The 21,558-nt window shown below is 47.4% G+C and overlaps 1 protein-coding gene across 1 annotated transcript; it reads left to right on the top strand.

Annotated features, from left to right (window-relative positions):
* The first annotated feature begins 5,997 nt into the window (after positions 1-5,997).
* On the top strand, positions 5,998-21,311 carry LOC105097050 (epidermal retinol dehydrogenase 2). The gene is made up of 7 exons (XM_010989528.3): positions 5,998-6,186; positions 9,630-9,976; positions 14,348-14,479; positions 16,677-16,776; positions 18,742-18,886; positions 19,544-19,669; positions 21,032-21,311. Exons 2-7 carry the CDS (start codon positions 9,644-9,646, stop codon positions 21,123-21,125), a joined length of 930 nt encoding a protein of 309 aa, XP_010987830.1. The 5' UTR covers positions 5,998-6,186; positions 9,630-9,643; the 3' UTR covers positions 21,126-21,311.
* Positions 21,312-21,558: the final 247 nt, after the last annotated feature.

Below are 21,558 nucleotides of genomic sequence, written 5' to 3'. Positions count from 1 at the left end.
TGCAATTTCCTGTGTACTGAATATTTCATGTACTTTAAGTATATTTTCATCATAAGCATGAAGCTATATTCTGAGTTTTCTCCATTGCTAGAGAATGTCTGCCCTGGGAAGGACAGAGTCAACCCTCAATGACAAACTAATGAGACAAAGCAAAGGGATACTCACTATTAGAAAAAAAAAATCTGACATAGATTTGAAAACGAAAATGTTAACACACATTCCCGTGGAAAATTTTCACTTCTAAATTCTAAGAGAGAGAAGGCAGGAAGCGCTGTGGTGAGCCTGCCACCCGGATGAAAAGGCACCGCCCCCTTTGTGTTGTGCTAGCTTTCCTTCATCCTCACGCAGCTCTTCCTCGGGAGCTATCCATTCTAGAATAATCCAGCTGCTACCCAGGAGGTGTTTGCATCCCAGGGCTAAATATGAGTACAATTCCAAAAGGGCAAGAAGCACTCCATTTTTTGTACAACAGGCCTGGTGTGATCATGAGAAAAAGTGAGAAAGGAGAACCAGCAGAGCACAGGCTAGTCTCAGATCATTTTAGGAAAGAGTACATGTGTTGCTTAAGACCTGGAAATTAATTCCCTTAAAATCAGCCAACTCTGTGTTGTACTCCTGGAAGTCTTCATAATAAATGTTATTTCAAAAAAAATTTTTTTTAAGTTTTTAAGGATGAGTATGATGACTTCCGTTTCTGGTTCTGTGGAGGACCAGACGCCCAGAGAAAGTCTTCAAATAAGGATCTAAACATCCAGGATAAGTTTTTTTTTAATCTTTTCAATAATTGGTACAACTGTTTTGAAAAGCGTAATAAAGATAAGAAAGTAAAACTCCTGAGGGTTAAGGCTCTCCCATGCTGGCATTTTTCAAGAGGTGAGAGAGATGATGTGTCTGCATCTCCTAGGTGCTCATGTAGTGGTGAGAAAAGACAGAAACACGAGGCCTGTAAAAGTCAAGAGGATGGACTGGGAGACATCCACCTGAACTCAGAATCCCAGGAAGGTTACACTGCCAGAGGGTCGATCTGGGCAAGGAGTTCTGTCTAGAGAACTGCCCTACAGAGAGACTGTGCAGCTGAGGCCAGAATTTATACCATCTGTGTTACCCCCACTCCCCAATATATCTAAACCAAATAGTTGGTTTTACAATGTTCCCAACAAATTATTGGGGTGATGGAATGCACCCCCATAATGCACAATTATGTAAATGCACTAAATTAACTAAATTTGCAAATGTAAATTTACTGTGTAAATTACCAAAACCCAAATGGCAAGCGTAAAATGTGTGAATTTTACAGCATGTAACTTACACTTCGATAAAGCTTTATAGAGTGGGGGTCAGGGACAGACTGCCTGTCTGGCATCCCACCTGGTCACATATCTATGGCTAATACAGGCAGCTAATGCCATTCTCTAGCACTGTTTCCTGACCAAAGACAGAATCAAAAAGGAAAAGAAACCCAAGAAGAGAGAGGCAAAATGAAGACAAGAAAACTTATCTAGGTATTGAGACACTGGCGCCTGAATCATCTTCCAACATGATTCAAGCAACCTTGGCAAAACAAACTAGGACAAATCTGCATAAATTCATTACCGTGCCATTCACCCATTCACAGTAAGATTATTCAGACAAAAAAAAAGCAAAAAAAAAAAAAAAGCTTTAGAGGTGACAATGATCTTGGGATAAAGAGAGGCACAAAAACAAACTTATAACAACAAATCCTTATGTCTTTTTCTGCAAGCATTGGAATGATGATGGTTTGACCCTATGACCAGCCCTGCTGAGAAACGCAGCACACAGGGAATTCCACTCACCTGCCCGGTCCCTATCACTGCCTTCTCTGAGTCCTAGCTTTCTGAAACTTCTGAGTTTCTGTCGTATGCGGTCACTCTCCCCAACTAGGTGGTAGCACAACTGTCCCCTGCCTCTGTGGACTCCAATTATTTATTCATATGTGTTGTTCTTCCTACCTGTCCATATGAGTCAAATGTACATGTTTCCACTTCTGTCCCAGCTGACACTGCTTGCTTTTCTCTTGTCATGTAACAAACAAATCTACCTTTAAGCTAATTTCGTTCTTCTCTGAGGATTTTATAATTTCCAACTAACCAAATCCAGATGTGCATTTAAGTCGTTTCTATTTTTTTTTTTTGCTATTGCAAACAAGCTTCAATGAGGATTCTTTCTGCACAAGCATTAATATTTCTATATGATCGATTCCTAGATGTGAAAAAGCGAAGTCAAAAGGCATGCCAGCTCCTGTCCAACTGCCTTCCATAAAGGATATGCAGTGTCTGTTCTCACACTCAGTGCATGAGAATGCCTGTGTTCCCACACCCTCACCACTGCTGAATTTTTATATAATTTTTTAATATCTCAATAGCAATGGATTAAAAAAAAAGGATGTTCTTTTTCAATTTGCGTTTTCCTGAATACCAGTGAAATCTAGCATCTTCTCAGATGTTTTCAGTCATTTGTCTCTATTTGCCTATGAATTACCTGTGCATTTTTTCACTCATTTTTCCCTACTCTGACTCACAGTGGCTTATAGAAATGCTGCAAATTATGGCTACTCATCACTTGTCAATTCTTTATGTGAAAATTTTTCTCCTAGTCTGTTGCTTGTCATTTTACTTTGCTCATGATTTTTTTATTGTACAGAAGTTTACACTTTTTATGGAGTCAGATCAGTAACTGATGGTTTCAGAATGAAATAATGCCATTTGCAGCAACATAGATGGACCTAGAGATTATCTATTAAATGGAGTAAATCAGACAGAGAAAGACAAATATCATATGGTATCATTTATATGTGGAATCTAAAAAAAAAGATACAAATTTTATTTACAAACCAAAAACAAACTCACGGACATAGAAAACAAACTATGGTTACCAAAACGGAAATGGCAGGGAGGGATAAATTAGGAGTCTGGGGTTAACAAACACACGTTACTATATATAAAATAGATAAACAAGGACCTACTGTATAGCACAGGGAACTATACTCAATTTCTTGTAACAACATATAATGGAAAAGAATCTGGAAAGAAAAAAACATATATATGTATAACTGAATCACTTTGCTGTACACCTGAAACTAACATTGTAAATCAACTATACTTCAATCAAAAATTTAGAAAAAAATAATAGATGGTTTCAGGTTAAGTGGGGCCTTGCCCAGTTCCAAATTACTTTATATTTTATTTCAATACTCTTTACAGTGTTTTGTTTTTTTCTATCAAAACTATTAGTCCAGGCAAATGCCCTGTATCCTGTTTCCACTCTTTGTATTTACTTCCTGAATTGCAGTCACTCAGGGTTTTGTTGGGAAGAATGTTTTATGTTAAAGTGTCTTTTGCTCTGGTTTCTGGAAATGGAATCTATCTGCTTACTGACTTCCAGTCAGTCCTCACTGATAGCCCTTTCTTTTTTCTAGCATCCTATTATGTTTTTATTCACATTTTTATATCTTCCTGTTCATTTCAATGGAATTTTGGAAGAAAATGGGATACAAATGTGTATGCTCATCTGCCATCTTGAGTGGAAATACCTGTGTACGTATGTTCTAAGAAACATTTTTATTATGAAATAAAAATATGTATACAGTGGAAAATCTGGAAAATATAAAAAGACACAAAGAAAAAATAAAGATCAAAATTCCACTATTCAATAATAAAAAAATGTTAAGATGTTGGCAAATTCATTACCAGCATTTCTAATGCATACAAATAAAAGTTCCCATAGAAAAGTAGGATCATAGTAAACATTTAGTCTTTTACTATGCTTTTTAAACTCATATTATGTGAAGAATATTTTCCTATATCCTTGAAAAACATACTTTCATTTAAAAATGGCTGTAGAGTACTCTAGCTGCACATATTTCTCAGAAATCAATGATCAATTTTTTTTATTAATATATGTATTTCCAGAAAGAGTAATACATTTCCATGAAACAGTCAAAAGTCTCCTTTCTGACCCCTCACTCCTAGTGGCCAGTTTCCCTTTCTGGAGTCAACACATGACATCTGGCTATTTTGAAAATATAAATCCGAACAGGTGGAATTAGGTGAGAGGTGACATAACCTTCTAGCTCCTGATACATACTTGCTCTCCAGAAATGTGTAATTTATACCACCACCATATAAAGACATTCTCTTTTTGACCATTTAATTTGACCATTTAATATGCATTTCTCTAAGTATAAAGTCAGAATAGTTTTCCATTATGTTCATTAGCCCACTCTATATCTGCCATTAAAAAGTGTCTGTTCCTAGCCTTTGCCACCAGGGACCCTTTAAAAGCACTTTTAGTTTTCAGGATTACGGTCATCCTTCATCCACTGAGTGCTCCCCACACCAAGGGAAAATGAGACCTTTTCCACACGACAGGCCCCCTCGTTCCCTGACTTGCATCATCAGAGGAGCCCCACTGCATTACATTCATGTTTTGTCTTAATGAGGCTTCTAAGAATGCTGGAGATTTCTTTCCTGAGGTCCACTCTGAACTTCTGACCAGAGACGAGGGACAGCCCAGGATTTTTCTCAGAGAAACCATGAAGACTACGTAAGACTGGTTATTTTCCAGCGACTCTCCATCTGAACTCTTGCAGGTAAGCTCTGTGGGATTCCATCACTCGGTTTTTCTGTGCCTTAGTCCACCACCCCCAGTGGAGTCCCTCCACACCTTGACCCATTCTGTCTCCGAATTGGGAAGGCTCTTTCTGCCCAGCTACCTCCCCTCATGCAGGCTGGTTAGGTGCCCATCTTCCGTGCACCAGGGGTACCTCCGGTGCATGGCTGTATCATCTGCACATGCGCATTCCTGACTGTCTCGCCCCCCTCCACCACCCTGGGCAAATGCTCTGCAGTTCCTCCAGCCACGCAAAGCTCCAGACACACGTCCTTGGGTGATGATCGCTGAGCTAAAGCCAACAACACACACACCTCCCCCATTCCCCTTCCCACAGGACAGCTACTTTTCACAGCTCACCACCGCCCACGGAACACACCATAACCTCCTAAACACTGGAATGACATTCAAGGCTCTCCCCTACATCCACTTCTCCCGGCCCTTCACGCAGCCAAATAAGGAACAAATGTGCAGTCCCTCCCACATCCAGGTGTGTCCCAGATATAGGTTGGCTAACCATGCTCTCCAAGAATTCACTCAACCGGGGGTGAATTCGAAATGCAATCTTGACCCAACTCTCCGTCTTCCCTTCAGCACCTCATAATTTATTGATATTTCTGCCCCTTTCACCACCCATCAAACTCCACTCTCTAGCATAAGCATTTCAGTGGTGACATATTAAATCATTAGCTAAGGTTTTTCACTGATTTTTATCTTTTTTTTCTTGGCCAAGGTAGCACTGCGTCTTCTGAACTTTCGTAAGTAGAGAAGACGTTGACTAAGTACCGGCTGTTTGGGAAGCACTGTTGGCTTCCTTTTGTTCTCAGCCTCATCTTGTTGAGACAGACTTCTCCCTCGCCCACTTCTCTGGCCTCCTGCCAGCGCCACACCCACGCCCGGCTCCCCCATGCCCACACGCCGGAGCCCGGCGCCGGAGAAGCCGTGGCCCCTGACCCTACGCGGAGGCGTCAGACGCTGCGGGGAACTGGCCTCTGCGCCCCGCGCCGCAGGCTGCACAGGCGGGACCTGGCTCCCTCACCGCGGCTGCATCGGACTGGCATCTGCCGCCCTTTGTTCTCTTCCGCAAGGGTTCCCAACCTCAGGATGTGCTTTGGGAACACCTGGGGAACTTTTTCATTGCTAGTGCCAGGGCCCCTGCTAACCCACAAATTCTGATTTAATAATCCAGGGTGCAGCTGGGACGTCGCAATTTTTAAACGTCCCCGAGTGATTTTTGTGCTCGGAATCCCGGCGCGCGCGTCGGGTCCCCGCGACAGAATTGCCAGCTTCTGAATCTGGCCGCCTGGGAAAAAAAAAGAAAGAAAGAGAGGGAGGGGTGAGAGAGAGAGGGAGGGGGAGAGAGAGAAGGAGGGAGGGAGGGAGGAAGAAAGAGCGTGGCCAACGTGGTGCGCAGGCCCCCAGGGCGTCCCACCCCCAGGCGGGCGCGGAGTCCCGCCCTTGGATAAACTCCGAGCCTCCCTCGGCTGCGAGCCAGTGACTCGGCGCCTGCTGCGGACCAGGCGGGCTTCTCAGCTGCAGCAGGGCAGCGTGACCTGGGTGAGTTGCAGAGGTGTGGACCAAGGGGTGGGTTGGGGGGCCAGCTGACCTCTGGGCATGCGAGGCCCGCAGTTATGAGCTGCGGACGGTTAGAGGCCGCGGCCGGGGGCTGTGATGGAGGGGGACGAGCCAGAGGGAGCGCAGGGTGCAGCGTCCCGTAGGCGCCCACCTCTTCGGCTGCCCACGCGCCCCAGGTCCCTGAGGAGGAGCTGCTAGCCTCCCTCCCCATCCCGGAGCAGAGTGGGATGCCTCCCTGGTCCCCTTCGGTGCACTCTGCCCAGGTGGCCTGCACTCTGCTGCTCTCTGCATCTACCCGTCTCTCCCCAGCCCCCTCAACTCACCCCATGGGGCAGACTTGCGGCCGCGCCCTGGACTGGGAAGTGGACGTCACCTGTTTACACTGCACCAAGTTAGCTCAGCTTCTGGACTAAGTGGGGAGGCCGTGGGATGGAGACACCAAAAAAGTCTTCAGCCTGATTAAATTTAACACATACGCTCCCTGACTTCCTAAGCAGGAGGTTTTACACTAAAACCAAACCGGACATTTACTCGTGTTTGCAAGTACGCTTGCCATAACCCTCTTTCACTGGGCCAGCCAGGGATCGGTGATCCACATGCCAGCAGGAACAGCAATCAGAGCCCCAGCTGATATTTATTTTGCTGCCATTAGGTGCCTGGCACTGTTGGCAAGGCTTCCACACTGGGGGAGACGGTGGGGAAAAGGAGGGGAGATGATGAGTAACCTGGCAGGTGTGGAAATCCAGCCCAAAGTCCTCTGGCCCCACCCTCTGCGTCTGGGAGAGGGCTATGCCCAGGGCAGCAGGGGCCTTTTTTTTTCCCCCAAATTTGCTCAGAAGTTCCATATGCAGTAGCCCTGACCATATGATACTCCTTAATTCTTCACCTGTATTAACCTCCTTCAATTTCCATACCTTCCTTGTGTCATAAATTTCAGTACGTGCTAGTAGAATCCCGCTAGTCAGAGGAGGAAACTGAGGCACAAGAGATGCAACAATTTTTAACAGGGATGCAGAGAGGTTAGTGGCAGATCCAGACTTTCATCTCTAGATCTCACCGCCTGTGCAGGTCCCCAGCAGACACCCTGAACGCCAAATGAAGGGGACCTCAGGATGCCAAGCTCTTAAGGACTTAGGAAGCATCTGCCAAGACAGGGGTTAACAGTGGGCTTGTGTTGTATTAGTGGGCTGCATCACGTGAGCATTGAGACAGCAGAAAACTGAAGTCTAGGACCCCCAGCACTTACTTTTATGTCAGCCAGGTCAGTGGTGAGACTTCCAGCCACCTGCATGGTGCTGGAGACACTGAGGAGAGAGGCAGAACTCTGTCCTCCTGGTGTGGACTTACATCACAGTATGCATGGCCAGGTGTGGGTTTTCTCATGGAAGGAGTGTTGGCAGCACCCCAGCTGCCTCCTGCAGAGTGTGCCCAAGATGTCACACTCCTGTGGGAAGTCTGACCTTCTTCCTTCTGGTCTGCTGGTACCCACCCCTGACTGTGTGCTGAAAACGAGAGACTGTTCACCCATCAGGGCACATTCTTTCCAAGTTCTGCACAGCCTGCGTGACCCAATCAATCATCCACAAGCTATTCCATGAAAATAAATCCAAGCAAAGTGGCAGAGAGTCTGAGAGCCTGTTCATCCAAAGTGAAACCCAGTACTCCTTGTTGGACCAGAACATCCATGTCCCCCCACTGCCAGCATTCTTATGGCCTGGACAGCCCTGGACACAGGGCAAACCTACCTCAAGACTCAAACTCTTCTGTTCCTGTACCAAGCAAACCACTCCCAGATCTCTCTGCCCCACACCCTGCATCATGTACACATCCAATTAAATGTCAGTTTCCCACAAGGCTCTCCTGTTGCTTCCTCCTCTGATCCCAAACTAAAGCAGATCTCCTGTCTGCTCTCTAGAGCACCTTCCATTTTTCTTTATAATACTACAGCCTGTAATGATGTATTTCTTGCTTTACTAGACCCTTATTATGGGGCAGAGGTTATGGGAGGCTGCCCACCATCGGACCTGTGCAGGGTCAGTGCTCAGTAAACGTAATGATGAACTCACCTGGCCTGCAGGAGCTAGTACAGGACCTCGGCTAAACCACACACATGTTCTCTTAGGTCCTCAGTCTTGCCTGGAGAATCAGCCAAGAAGCAACAATTTAGGTCAGGACAATTTCCTAAGGGTCTAACCACGCTTCGGTGAATCTGTGATAACTAGTCTCTCCTCAGCCAAACTGCAAAGTAAGGGAAGAACTGCTGTTCTTTAATGAAGTACATCTCCTGCCCTTTATCTCCGCCTCTCAATTGGCCACCTTATTCATGGAAGCCCCCTCCCCTACCTCCCGCAACACAGTAGGCCCCTTCTCTTGATCTGGAGGAAATAAGACCTTCCCTTCTTTCTCAGCTGGCTGTTAGTAAAGCATCTTATAAGCTCATTCTCACTAAAGTGACTGATAGGATACAAGCATTGAGCCTTGTATGAGTTTGTCAAGGGAAGGCCTTTTAGTTGTTCAGCAAACCTATCGAGTGCCTTCTTGTACGCAGCACTATGAGTCTGAGAAACAGGATAACATCATAAAGTGCTTACTTTGGGCTGGTATTGTGGTCACACGTACAGACACTCTCATTCCATCTGCAAAACCACCCGAGGCCACAGGACCCATAAAGGTGAAGAGACTGGGAGCCAAAGTGGCTGCGTGGCCTGCCCCAGCTTCCACGGCTAGGCAGGGGTAGGGCCCAGCCATCTGTCACTGTGTCCTACAATCACAGGGCCCAGTGGTACGTGACATCGCGCAGGGGCTGCAGAGCCTGGAGGGGGTAGGGCAGGTACACTGTGCTGATGGCGAATCAGTGGGGAAAGCCTTAGCAAGTCTAACTGCTCCTCTTCAGGTAGGTTATACAAACACAATTTTACATTTTCCTCTTGAATCTCAGATTTTGAAGAACAACAGTAGAGATGAGAAAACAGAAACCTAAAAGGAGGCAAAAATAAAACCAGAAGGGTAGCAGTTATGTCATAAATCACAACGAGGTCAAGACTCTGACATGAAATCAATCAACAGGATGTGTGATTATTATGAAGAAAGGTTAACTATGAGAAATAGTGAGCTTTCTCCTTTGGGTTAAATTTGGGCATAGTTACAGTTCCTGGTTGATGAACGTTTCCGTCTCAGGTAACACTCAGCAGGTACGCGGGTGTGCAGTGAGCTTGGGGCTCTGAGCACAAGTCAGCCAAGACAAGACCCTGTGGGTTCCCATCCCTTTCTAAGTTCGGAGTCTGCTTCTGCTCTGAACCGAGAGATGCTGACATCACACTGCTTTGTTTCTTCCACCATTTCAGAAAACCACGTGCTCCGTGTAGTAAGCAAACCCAGAGGGAAGGGATCCCTGGGTCTTCACGTGAGTCTCTCTTTCATTACAGGTGTCCGCCAGAACATGGCGCCCAGCGTGAACACAGCCAAGGAACTGTCCATTTTCTTAGTAAAGGCAATGTTTGCTTTTCTGGAGGCTGCGATTTTTGCCTTAATCCCAAAGCCACCGAAGAATGTTGCTGGTGAAATCGTACTTATAACAGGTGCGGGGAGTGGACTTGGAAGGCTCTTAGCCGTCCAATTTGCCCACCTGGGATCAGTGCTTGTTCTCTGGGATATCAATGAGGAAGGCAACGAGGAGACGCGCAGGATGGCTTGGGATGCTGGAGCCATGACGGTCCACGCCTACACCTGTGACTGTGGCCGGAAGGAGGAAGTGTACAGGGTGGCCAATCAGGTACATCTCGGGGTGCTTCCCGTTTCCTCTGGGGAGAAGGCACACACTTTGACATACATCAGTTTCTTTGTCTGTTTGCCTCTCTCCACATCCCTTTAACTTAAAAAAGTACTGGGGGGGTGGGAATGAGCGTTTTTGAGTTTTCACCACTGCAATCCACCATGCTAAGCACCCTATATGAACTGTACCATAATCCTATAAAGCCAGACCGATCGCTACCTCCACTTCACAGATAAGGAAATGGAGACCTAGGGCAGGCACGTTGCTCACCTGAGAAACACAGGTAACGAGTGGCAGAGCGACAGCTGGGACTTGAGTCCGCTGACTCTGAGTTACATCCTCTAACCAGCACGCGTGCTGGCCGTGCTGGACCCCATTACAGTCAGTGTAAGAGATGGGTGGTGGCACCCCTCTTTGAGGGTAAAGAAACTGAAAAACAGGGATATGAAATAACCTGTTCAGGGTCACAGAACTAGCACGTGACTCAGCCAGGACGTGAACCCGTCTCTAGTCTGATTTTAAGTCTGGTTGTTTCCCCAACTCCTGACAGTGCTTGCCACTGAACATGCATTTCTCTTAAGTTGTCAGATGGAAATCAGAATATTCTATTCATCCCAAAGATCCTTAGCTGTAGCTGCTCCTTTGGCGATGAGACAGATGCACTTAGAAAGAGTGCTCTTAGGAAACCAGAGCGCCGGTGGCCAGGGGTGAGGGTAGCGTGTTCATTCACCGAGGTACATACGTGTTTGTGGCTACCTCTTTTCCTTCATGAGGATTTCCCTGGCCTCTCATTGGTCCACACATCACTCTCCCGGGCCACTTTTCTGTGGATCTCAGAATTGCCGATTTCACAAGGAGGGAAGCGGACGGGCTTGTGACTGGCAGCCCAACCGTGCCGGCAGGCTCTCTCACAGCTTGCAGGCTCTAACCAGGGTCTCTTTGCTGCTTCCTGTGTCACTCCCTAATGGAAAGGTTTGCAGGTCCCTGGCAGGTGGGCTTCTAACTTTTAAGTTTGTCTTTTGCTTTATATTTTACACATCAGTTCCTACCATCACCGAACGCAGGCTGCCCGGGTCAGTCTAGGGATCCAAACTGACAAGCTGGCGTGGGCTTATGCCGGGACCACCCTTCAGAGTGCAGGGGTGTCTGCCGCAGTCACCCTGACAATTTCAGCTCTTTGCACTTGGAGCACCGATCACCTGGCGTGTTGACTTACACTGATGCAGACGACTTCCACGGCCACTCTTAAGCAGTCTGGTTCCTATTTAAACACGAAAGAGCATAAGAGATTGAAACTCTAAACCAACCATTCCTTCTTCTTGTTCTTGATAGAGGGAAGGTACCAGAGGAGTTTTATCCCTTAGAGGGATGATCTGGGTGCAGAGTTTCAGAGCTGTATAACAGTGTTTTATCTCCAAGGTCCCCAAAAACTTTGAGAGCTTGTGTCCCCAGCTCCCAGCTTGGCACCGAGTTCAGAAAGTCCACCTTGCTACTCGGCCTCCCAGATGAGACAGTATTATGAATAATAAACACAAGACCATACTGGAACTATGGAGTTGCCACTCACCCTTCACAGGGCATGCATGTGACATGACTGTGTATGCAGTGCTCCCTTAGACGAGGAAAATCAGAATTGATTTGTTGGCGTACTTCCAATTGACTGCAAGGTTGCAACGGAAAAAAAAAACCCTCTATTTGTAGCATCTGTGAAAATTTCTTAAGGTTTATTACTGATTCCTGATATCCAAAGTCAAATTTCAAGATTGTTTCATCTCTTAAACCATGTGGTCACTGGTAGAAGCAGACCTTTCCCTGTTGCCCGCCAGGACTAGTAAGTAGTGGCTGGGAACCTCAAACCAGCCATCCCCGGCAGGTGAGATTAGACAGGGGCACGCACGGTCTTCCTGTGGATTCTTGATTCCAGAGCGAGGACGTTCGTGACAAAATCCTGCTGGCAGGAGGGCACAACTAATACGGGAGGCTTGTCTTTGAAGGTTGAACAGGCTGTTGCCACATTCTTAAAATGAGGAAAATAATGGATTCAAAAAAGAAAACTATGAAATACTAAAATCTATTGCATCCTCCCTAAGATGTCAGTCCTGGGCCCCTTATGAAAACAACACAATGTGGGCAAGCTGATCCTCCGCCCAAGGATGAGAACTGTATTGGGTTATCATCGATCAGTACTAGTTAAATGTAGAGTTAAGTCACAGACAGTGACGCCCTTTTCTCCCTGACGGAGCAGAGGCTGAATACTCCTGATGCCTTTCTGTACTAATTTAAAGGGAAAAAAGTAGACTTTGGAGCAAGACAACCCTTTTTTAAAAAAAAAAAAGGATAACCCTATGTAGGAAATAGACAATAGCACGGAAGACTACTGACATGAAAAAGCCTGTCACAAGTGCTTAGGTTAGTATATTTAAAGTAGGAGTCATAAACATACAATTTTCTGTACAGCCAAGATGCAAGTCATGGATAACAAAACCCTGGTGTTGCCTGCTTTGAACTTCAAGTCTGATGCTTCGCACATCAAGTTTATGATAGCAGGCTTTAGTCACATGTTTGGTGGCAGAGGAATCATGCACCTGCTATCCCTCTGAGATGTCACTTGTAGCTTTGCCGTCCCTGGCTGAGCTGGGACATCAGCCTCCAGCCTGCAGCCCTAACCGGCGTGGTTTTCCCCCACGCAGGGCTCAGCAACTCTCACCACTGTGCCACTCGGATTTGATTGAATATTTTAGCCTCTCTCTGCATCAGACTTTAAGTTAGATTGTTTCCAGTGCTTTTATCTGAAAACTTCAACATAAAATGTGAGGTTTCCTCAGCCTTGATTTCATCCTAAGTTTCCCCGAGGCTGCAGATCTAGCTGGCTAGCAGTTACCGAGCACACGTCACCCTCGTGGCTGAGACCCAGGCCTTGCACAGCAGCAGGTGACAAAGGTGGGAGCATCCGCCTGGCTTCAGTGATACACCCTCCCTGTGCCAAACTGCACCACCTGCACAGGCAGGTGCGCACGCACGCACACACACAGAGGCCTAGCGATGTAACTGGCCCTGCTCGGAGCCTCTTGGCAGCCCACAGCAGCTGTGACCCAGGGTTCCCTCTGATTTGCGGGACAAGGCCCCTGCTGTGTGACACAAATGACAGGAACAAAACTCAAAACACGAAGAGGTGCAAAGGGACAGCCCCACCACCTGTCATCAAGCCTGGAACATCCTGAGCCCGTTTCTGACCAAGAGCCAGCTTCACACACTGAAGGTCTGCTGCAAGCGGAAGGTGCCAGTGGCACTCCCAGAATTCTTATCTCTAAAACTAAAGTTATTGAGAACCTACTGTGGGCAGCAGACGGGACCCCCTCTGACTCCTACTTCACAGATCTTACGCCTAAAAGTTCGTGGTGGGGAGGAGAACCAGTCAGCTGATGAAAACAGGACAGACGGGCTCGGAGCTGTGCTGTGTGTCTGTAGCACATGTGGGAGTATCACACACCCTCCTCGCCCTCCCTACTCACTCTGTGTGCTGGGTCTTGATTCACACGGCACAGCTGTAACGCCTGGGGTCCCATCGCGGTAATTCAAATGATGCGCTGCTGACACAGAGCCCAGGACAAAGTTGCTCATCGCTGAGCACAAGACTGGCTCCACCAGTAGAAGGAAAGTAGTGTTGCAGCGTGGGGACCGCCACAAGAAGTAGGGGAATGAGAATTAAGGCATCAGACCTGGGTCTCTAGTGCACCACTGCCTCTGCAGAGGAAATAAAACACACTTTGTTTTGAGAGTGTTTAACTCGTTCTGGGTTAACAGGGCCTGGAAGCACGTAAAACTAAGGGAAAGTAAACCCAGATCACGGAAGGGATTATGGGCAAACCTCGTTTTACTGTGCTCTGCTTCATTGCAAGTCACAGATTCTGTGTTCTTTACAATTGGAAGGTTTTTCACACACTGAAAGCTTGTAGCAGCCCTGCCTTGAGCAAGTCTATTGGCACCATTTTTCCAACGGCATTTGCTCACCTCGTGTCTCAAGGTCACATTTTGGTAATTCTTACAGTATTTCTTATCTTTTCAATACTGTTATATTTGTTACAGGGATCTCTCGTCAGCGGTCTTTGTTACTACCACAACTCACTGAAGCCTCAGGTGATGGTTAGCATTTTTTATCAAAAAAAATTAATTAAGAATGTACTTTTTTAGATATATGCTATTGCACGCTTAATAGACTACAGTATAGTGTAAATGTAACTTTTATACGCAATGGGAAACCAAAAAAGTTGTGTGACTCGTTTTATTGCGATATCCACTTTACTGCGGGCGGCCTGGAGCCGAGCCGTGCCTGTGCTGCATTCGTGGTTCTGCTCTTACTATTTAATTCAGGTTAAGAAAGAAGTTGGTGACGTTTCCATCCTAATCAACAATGCTGGAATCGTAACAGGCAGAAAGTTCCTCGACTGCCCAGACGAGCTTATAGAAAAGTCTTTTGATGTGAATTTCAAAGCACATTTATGGGTAACTATTTTTCCTTCTCGTCATAAATATAAAGTTACTCTGATGTTAGAAGCACCTTCCTCTTGCTCTCTTGTAATAGTATTAGCCTCTAAACAAAGCCCAGATTTCTCAGTTTCAGACTTGTCCTAGTCTACCCAGCTGCCCTCTCCTGATCCAACTCAACCTGTATCTCCCAGAGCGTCTGCTCAGGGAGTCCTACAGAGACACAGCTGTCCTCACGTCATAACCATGTGCCAATGGCCAGGCTGTGTCAGGGTCCATCCCAGGCACCTCACGAATAACCCTTAAAACAGCTCAGTGAGGTAAGGGCTCACAGAAGTTAAAGATGACAGCTCAAGAATCAAGTGACCTTGCCATGTGCCTAGGCTGGAAACCTTTTGAAGTGAGAGGAGGAGTGATTCACAAGCATCAATCAGGTCTGTTCTGGACAAACCAAGACTCACGGTCGCCTCACTCAGAACCTAACGAGGGAAAGGAGAGTTCCCCCGACAGCCCTGGTGACTCTGTGCCACGGGCATTAAGAGGCACCGTCCTGACTTCCAAGGCCATGTGCCCGCTTCCAAGATGCACCTTCCTGGCCTCTGCAGAGACCAGCCACGCCAGCCTCCCCAGCTGTGCACATGCCCCAGCCCTGCCTCTCCGGGCTCTTGCTCACAGCTTGCCCTCCCCTGGGCCAGCTCTCTCCATCCGGGAGGGAGTGTTCGCTGGACATTTCTGAGACACCCCTCTCCATCCCTCCACACCATCCACAGGTTCTCCCGCCCAGCGCTCCTGTGACAGCCTTCACATCCCATTCGGAGCGTGTAGGTTTCCTGTCCCCTGGTTCCCCAGAACCACCATGGTGCTGGCGGTGTTCTCGGTGTTCTGTATAGTTTTCAGGAGAAAGATGGAAAGATTCAGAGAGCTAAGTGGCCACCATGTTCCTTCAAGAACGGCTGCAGATGGTTGATGCTGTCTTGTTCCAAACACCCCTCCACTTAGCGAGGACGAAGTCAGAAGGCACAGTCAGGATGAAGATGAAGGTGTCATCTCCAAAGAGTCTCCACTCTGTGCTCTTCACCCACCTGTTCGTCCCCGTCTCTGTCATGGTGTCTGCTTTCTGTTCTTTCTCTCTCCCCTGCTAGTTGTTCCTGAGCTGCCGTGCTTCCCGGGCCCCCGGGCCCCCCCTCCCGCCCTCACACCTGTGCACCCTTTCCCAGCGAGTTTGCATACATCCTCTGAGTGCCTGCAGAGAGTAGGCACGTAATTGCTAAGGGTCGGAGAGCTCACGGCGACCATGCTCGCAAGGGGCGTGTCCCCACGGGGAAGCCAAGTGACTCATCACGGACCATCGGAGCCCAGAGCACCGTTCATCACACTGCTGTTTGCTGGGTTTTGATTTTCCACTTCTCTCTACATTACTTTCCCTCTGAAACTCATTGCGATGCAGACAAAGGTGGTTTGACTTTTATACAGGATCCCTTTTCTCATATGTATTCATATTTGAAAACATGAAGTAGACACTTATTTCACAGAAACAGGCAACCATCCCGATTTGATTCATCATCCCTTTGTTGCGCAGCACACCTCCCGATGCTTATTTGGCTTGTGCCTTCCTTCTCCGGCTCCCACGGGCAAGGTGACGGTATTCTACGTACTGAGACACAGCGTGCGTCCCTGCTCACAAAGACTCTCTTTTATAACACGAGATAAAAATAAGAAACCGCTGTTCAAAGAAGTAAAGATGAGTTTAAAAACAAAGTGATATTTTTAAACCAAAGGCAACAGCCGCATGCCCTGTGAACAATGTTCAGGAACACTTGAAATTCAAACATAAGCCCATGGGGCAAAAAGGCGCTGTAAATCTAAATAATCAGATCCTTCAGTGCTCTCGCTGGTTTGTGGACTGCGACTGCCACAGCTAAGATTTCCCTGTACTGCTTCGATTGTTGTCTTCATACTGTGTTTTTGAAAGGCAAATATGAGCAAAATATAAGTCTGAGTAACTTATTTTTTAATAATATTGGAATTGCCATCAGGAAATTTAACAGGTTAAATAAGTTAAGATGGTCACTTTCCAGATGTTAAGTTTTACTATCCCAGTGCTTTCGGGTACTTTTTGAGCTTAAAAATTTTTTTCAATCACAGTAATCATACATTGAAAAAATAAAATAAAACGTGGTATAAAATGTCAAACATTTTACTTTGCTCTTCTTAGACATATAAAGCCTTTCTACCTGCTATGATTGCTAATGACCATGGACACTTGGTTTGCATTTCAAGTTCAGCTGGATTAATTGGAACAAACCAACTGGCAGGTAAGAGAAATGTAGTATTTCATAAATGCAGAATTTTTTGACTGTAACTTGGTTAATAGCTGTGAATAATCAGCAGGGATTTGCTGCCCTAAATTCACTGTGCAGCAAAACTGCCCATCAGCTATACCTGCACAATGCTGAAATGTGCACTTTGGAGTCATGAGGTCTTATGCAACCCCCTGGGTTTAGAAAAAGAAAAAGAGAGAGACCCTACTGATAAATTTCTTACACAAGAGATTAGCATGGTCACCATCCCCCAAAACTCACCTAGCACTGTCACCAGGGTGAAAAGGGGGGCCCTTCCGCCTTATGAAGTTCCCATTAAGTAGTCTCCGCTAGCCATGAGTTTGGAGAAATTTCTTCACTTCAAGAAACCTACAGTTAACCTCTTTGCTTTCTATTGAAGACCTGCAGGAAGTGGTTGTCACTTCTTTTCTCCCACCTGACGACATTAGCAGTGGGGAGGGGACAAAGAGATACACCAAGATCTTCGGTGAAGGAGGCCAACTCGGGAGCTCCCTCTCAGAGGGGTGCAAGTCTTGTCCTTGCCCCCCAGGGCTTCCCCTGGGGCAAACGTCCTGAGTGTGGGCTCAGGCCCGCCCCTGAGAACCCTAACTGTAACCCAGCTGGCCAGTGGGACACTTCCTAGCACGCCGGAGCAAGATTCACAACACTAGACCTAGCACAGTACGTGTCAGCCACACAGACAGGTTTCCAGAAGCACAGGTCACCCCAGGTGCTACTAGTCTTCACACATCTCCCTGCTTTTCCCTTCCTCTGTCCTTCTTAGAATTCATCAGGTGTTATCACCTCTCTTACAGGTCTGAGAAATACAGGGCTTTGAAATACTGCAAGTGTCTTTGCTGATCCTATTAATCCTTTTGTTGTTTTTTTGGATGCAATACCTCTATGCTCAGATGCAAGATTCTCCCACACCCTGCTCCCCTGAGGAACAAGTGCAAGCCCTGTGAGTCCCCACAGGGTGGGTGGCGGCTCCCCCGCCTCAGAACCACCACGGGTGCTGCTTAGAATGCAGATTCCCTGGTCCCGGGCCATATCTGCTCATCCGACTCTCAGAGGTGCAGGGGTTCGGGCAGCTGCACTTACTCCAGATGCCTCAGATGCCCCTAGAAGCGGCTCCCCGTCCCTTCCTCTCTCACCTTACCCACCATCCAGGGCAGCGGCGGCGCCGGCCAACCCCACCCCTGACACCTGCAGCCTAGTCCTGGCTGGCTGTAGCGGCCGCTCCCTGGCAGAGCAAGGGAGCGTACAGCTCTTGCCCCCTCTGACCGTGCGAGGCAAAGCAGAGCTTAGGACCGCGTGAACGCCTTTCCTCCAGATGTCTCCGTGCAGCAAACTGAGTACTCAGGTGTTTACTTGAAGTGAGGGTGACTGAGGACAGAAAGCTCAATCTTCCCACTCCCCCTGAACTTCAATATACTTGAGAAGCTCAGGTTGACAGTACCGAGTCCTCTGTCTCCCTTCTGAAAGAGGAAGAATTAGAGTTGGAAGAAAATGGACCCGCGTTGTCACGCCCTACGCTGCTCTCCGCCGCATGGACTCCTACTTCGCTTACTACTTTCTCTCTTCTTTTGTGAGCCTTCCTGCCTCAGTGGGGCTGAGGTGCTCTGGGACAGGGACTGGACGCACATCTTGTACCCACGTCACAGCTGGCACGGCGTCTGACCGCTCACTAGCAGGAATAAAGCCCAGCTGGGCGACCCCCGGGAGGCTCCCTGCAGCCTGCTCCCCCTGGAGTCTGCTTGGTCATTGTCAACTGACCTAGAGATGACGGCGGTCCTTCTCTCTCACTCCTCACTTCTTCCGGGCGAAGCCGAGTGCGAGCGCTCAAGCACGCACTCTGGCGCTGCTGTCCATTCCCTGGTGCTGCTCGCGTCACGGAAACGTTAATGTGATGCCTTCTACAAACTTCACACCATACATTAGCATTGTTTGCCTTTTCAGATTACTGTGCAAGTAAATTTGCAGCCTTCGGATTTGCTGAATCTATATTTCTAGAAACACTTGCCCAGAAACAAAATGGAATCAAAACCACTATTGTATGCCCATTTTTTATAAAAACCGGAATGTTTGAAGGTTGCACTACTAGGTAAGCATGTCCTTTGATTTCCAAGAAACTATATTTTGTTTTAATGATTGGTCATGTATTTTATTAGGTTCTATCTGTTTTTTAAAGTTGTTTAAAAAGATATTTTCTCCAGGAGTCATCCTGATTTATAATGAATGGTTTCAGAATTACGTTTTTCCTCAAGTGTGTCAGTGTCTAAGATGTCGAGTCCAACGGGAATGGTTTTTCAAGGCTGTATCCAAGCACAGCCACCCCGAGGCCCAGGCCCGCTCCTCCCTCTCCTCGGCACTCCTGTCACGGCCCCGTTCAGCCAGCCGACTCCATCCTGCCCTCATTCCCGATTCCACAGGACTTGAAATCATTAAAGGGGCACAAACGCCCAGTCTGCACTCGTGAGATGACAGGCAGTTACTTTTCAAAGACATGCTGTACGATATTTAGACCAACACCGTCACACACATGTGCGTAACATCAGTGTATTCGTGAGAATCATCATGTTCCATAGCAAACTCTAGTTATCACTCACCACATTGATGATAAGGGAGTAAGGAGAGAGATAAACCAAATCTGGAAGGGAAAGAAGAAGATAAATGATAATGTCTTATAACTGTTTTATCCAAATTTGTAAGAACTGCTTTTATTAATTTCTTGCTTTGGGTTTTCTTTTTGACTCCCCAGCTGTCCTTTTCTGTTACCGATTCTGGAGCCAGAATATGCAGTCAGGAAGATAGTAGATGCTATCCTGCAGGAAAAAATGTACCTGTATATGCCAAAGTTTATATACTTTATGGTGTTCCTAAAAAGGTAACCGTATCAGCTTCTATGGCTCCTGTAATGTGCCGATCCAGTCAAAACTTGACTCCACATCCTATCGAGGAGAGCCACTGAAAACATTTCTGTTAATGAATTTTGGTCCCTCAAATTTGCATAGCTTCCGTGAGAAAATGGAGTTGGTACTGTAATTCCAATTGTAAAGGACATGGGACTTAATTTTTTCCAATGTTTTTGAATGATTTTAGAGGTTACATTTACTTTATAGGCTGTCAGTTCTGTGCCCATTTGAAAGAGATCTGCAGAGTTCCTGAGAAGGCTTTGAAAACCTGGCGTTCAGTGATGGGGAGTCACACCACACAGTCCTTCACACACTCACTCCACAAGCACCCGAGGGCCCAGGGTGTGCCCGGCACTGCTGGCCACCCTGGGATCTGGGTTACAGCAAAGAGAGACAAGAGTCCCTGCTCTCATGAAAATCCTCTTCTTGGGGGGTTGGTGGAGGGAACAAACAAAAAGTAAAGTGAAAGAAAGGCATTCTGGGAGGTCGTAAGTGCTATGACGACATCTAAAGGAAATACAAAGCAGGAGAAGGAAATCCCAGGGCGGGAGGTAGAGCGCTGCACCCTGAGATTCAGTCGTCAGTGTGGTGCCCAGTGGAGTCTCATGCAGAAGGCAACAGTTGACGGGAGACCTGAAGCTGGAGCGGGCAGGACCCCATGGGGATCTTGGGTTGCCCCAGAGGGACACTGAGCACAGGGTCATTTTCCTTACCCTACTGCTAGGACACCCCCTGGGCATCTTGGGCTGCCCCCAGAGGGACGCCACTCTTAGGACAAGTCTCAGGTTTGTTTGCTGTGCCTCCACTCACTCTGCAAGGTGAATGTCAGGGTGGACAGGGTCAGAGTGCTCTGCCTGGAGGAGGGGAGGACACCCAGTCTTAGCTGGGTCTTGCCAGAGGTCTAAGGAGCTCCTGCATCAAATCCTCCCAGCACTCCCAGAAAGAAAGACTGACGCCCTCACTCGAAGCTGGAAGAAAGGGCGGCTCGTGAGCTCAGTGACTTGCTGGGGACGGCACTGTGAGGGACAGAGCTAGGGCGCAAGCCGGGCTCTCCGACTACACAAGACTTTACTGCGTCCTAATAGTGACGCTTTGGAGACTGACGGGGAAGCGAGCAAATGACATAAATAAAGCAAGGAGGGATACAGAGACCCTGGGCCAGCGTCTTCCCATGTAGCGGACAAGCCCCGAGTGACCATGAGGCAGGCACATTCATGCGCGCGTGTGTGAATGACTTCTTCTGCAACAAGTCGATGACGCTGCTTTTCAGCAGAGCTGGTAAAGATGTTTCAATGAATGATAACCAAGAACGTTCACTCTTGTGTTCTCTTTAGTTTCTTGCCCTTCAAGGTGGGAATCCTTGTGGCCGAATATTTGCGTGCCCTTCATTTTATGGATAGCTTCACTGGCCAAAAGAAGAAAGACTGAAGCCCAGCTCTGTGGCTGATGTCCCCTGATACCCACCATGACATAACATCTGTTTCAGTGAGGAGAAGTGCCTTTGCCCGACAGAATGTATCTGGAAACTACAAGCACCACTCTTAGTCTGCTGTCTGGACTCAACCAATGCCTTTGAAAACCTTTAACCAATCTTCAACCAATACCTTTGAAAATAATGTCGTTCTGCTTTTCTGTTGTGCTTTTTTTTTTTTTTTTAATTTGAAAAGAATCCCACTTCCATCATTTCTGCTTGTGTCAGAGGCGGAAGCGAGAATCCTCTCTCGTGAGCTGCTCTGTGCTTTGGTCCCTGGGGAGGTGGCTGCAGTGGGGCAGGTAGCCGAGCTCGAGCCTGCACGGGGAAGTGGAGCTGAGCGCCAACGAGCGTGGGTGAGTGCTGAGCGGGAGAGCCCCCTCCCCAGAC

The sequence above is a fragment of the Camelus dromedarius genome, chromosome 30 (genome assembly GCF_036321535.1).
Source record: "Camelus dromedarius isolate mCamDro1 chromosome 30, mCamDro1.pat, whole genome shotgun sequence".
Lineage (NCBI taxonomy): Eukaryota > Metazoa > Chordata > Mammalia > Artiodactyla > Camelidae > Camelus > Camelus dromedarius.
Note: the sequence above shows the minus strand (reverse complement) of the source record. Positions and strands in the feature narration are given on the sequence as shown.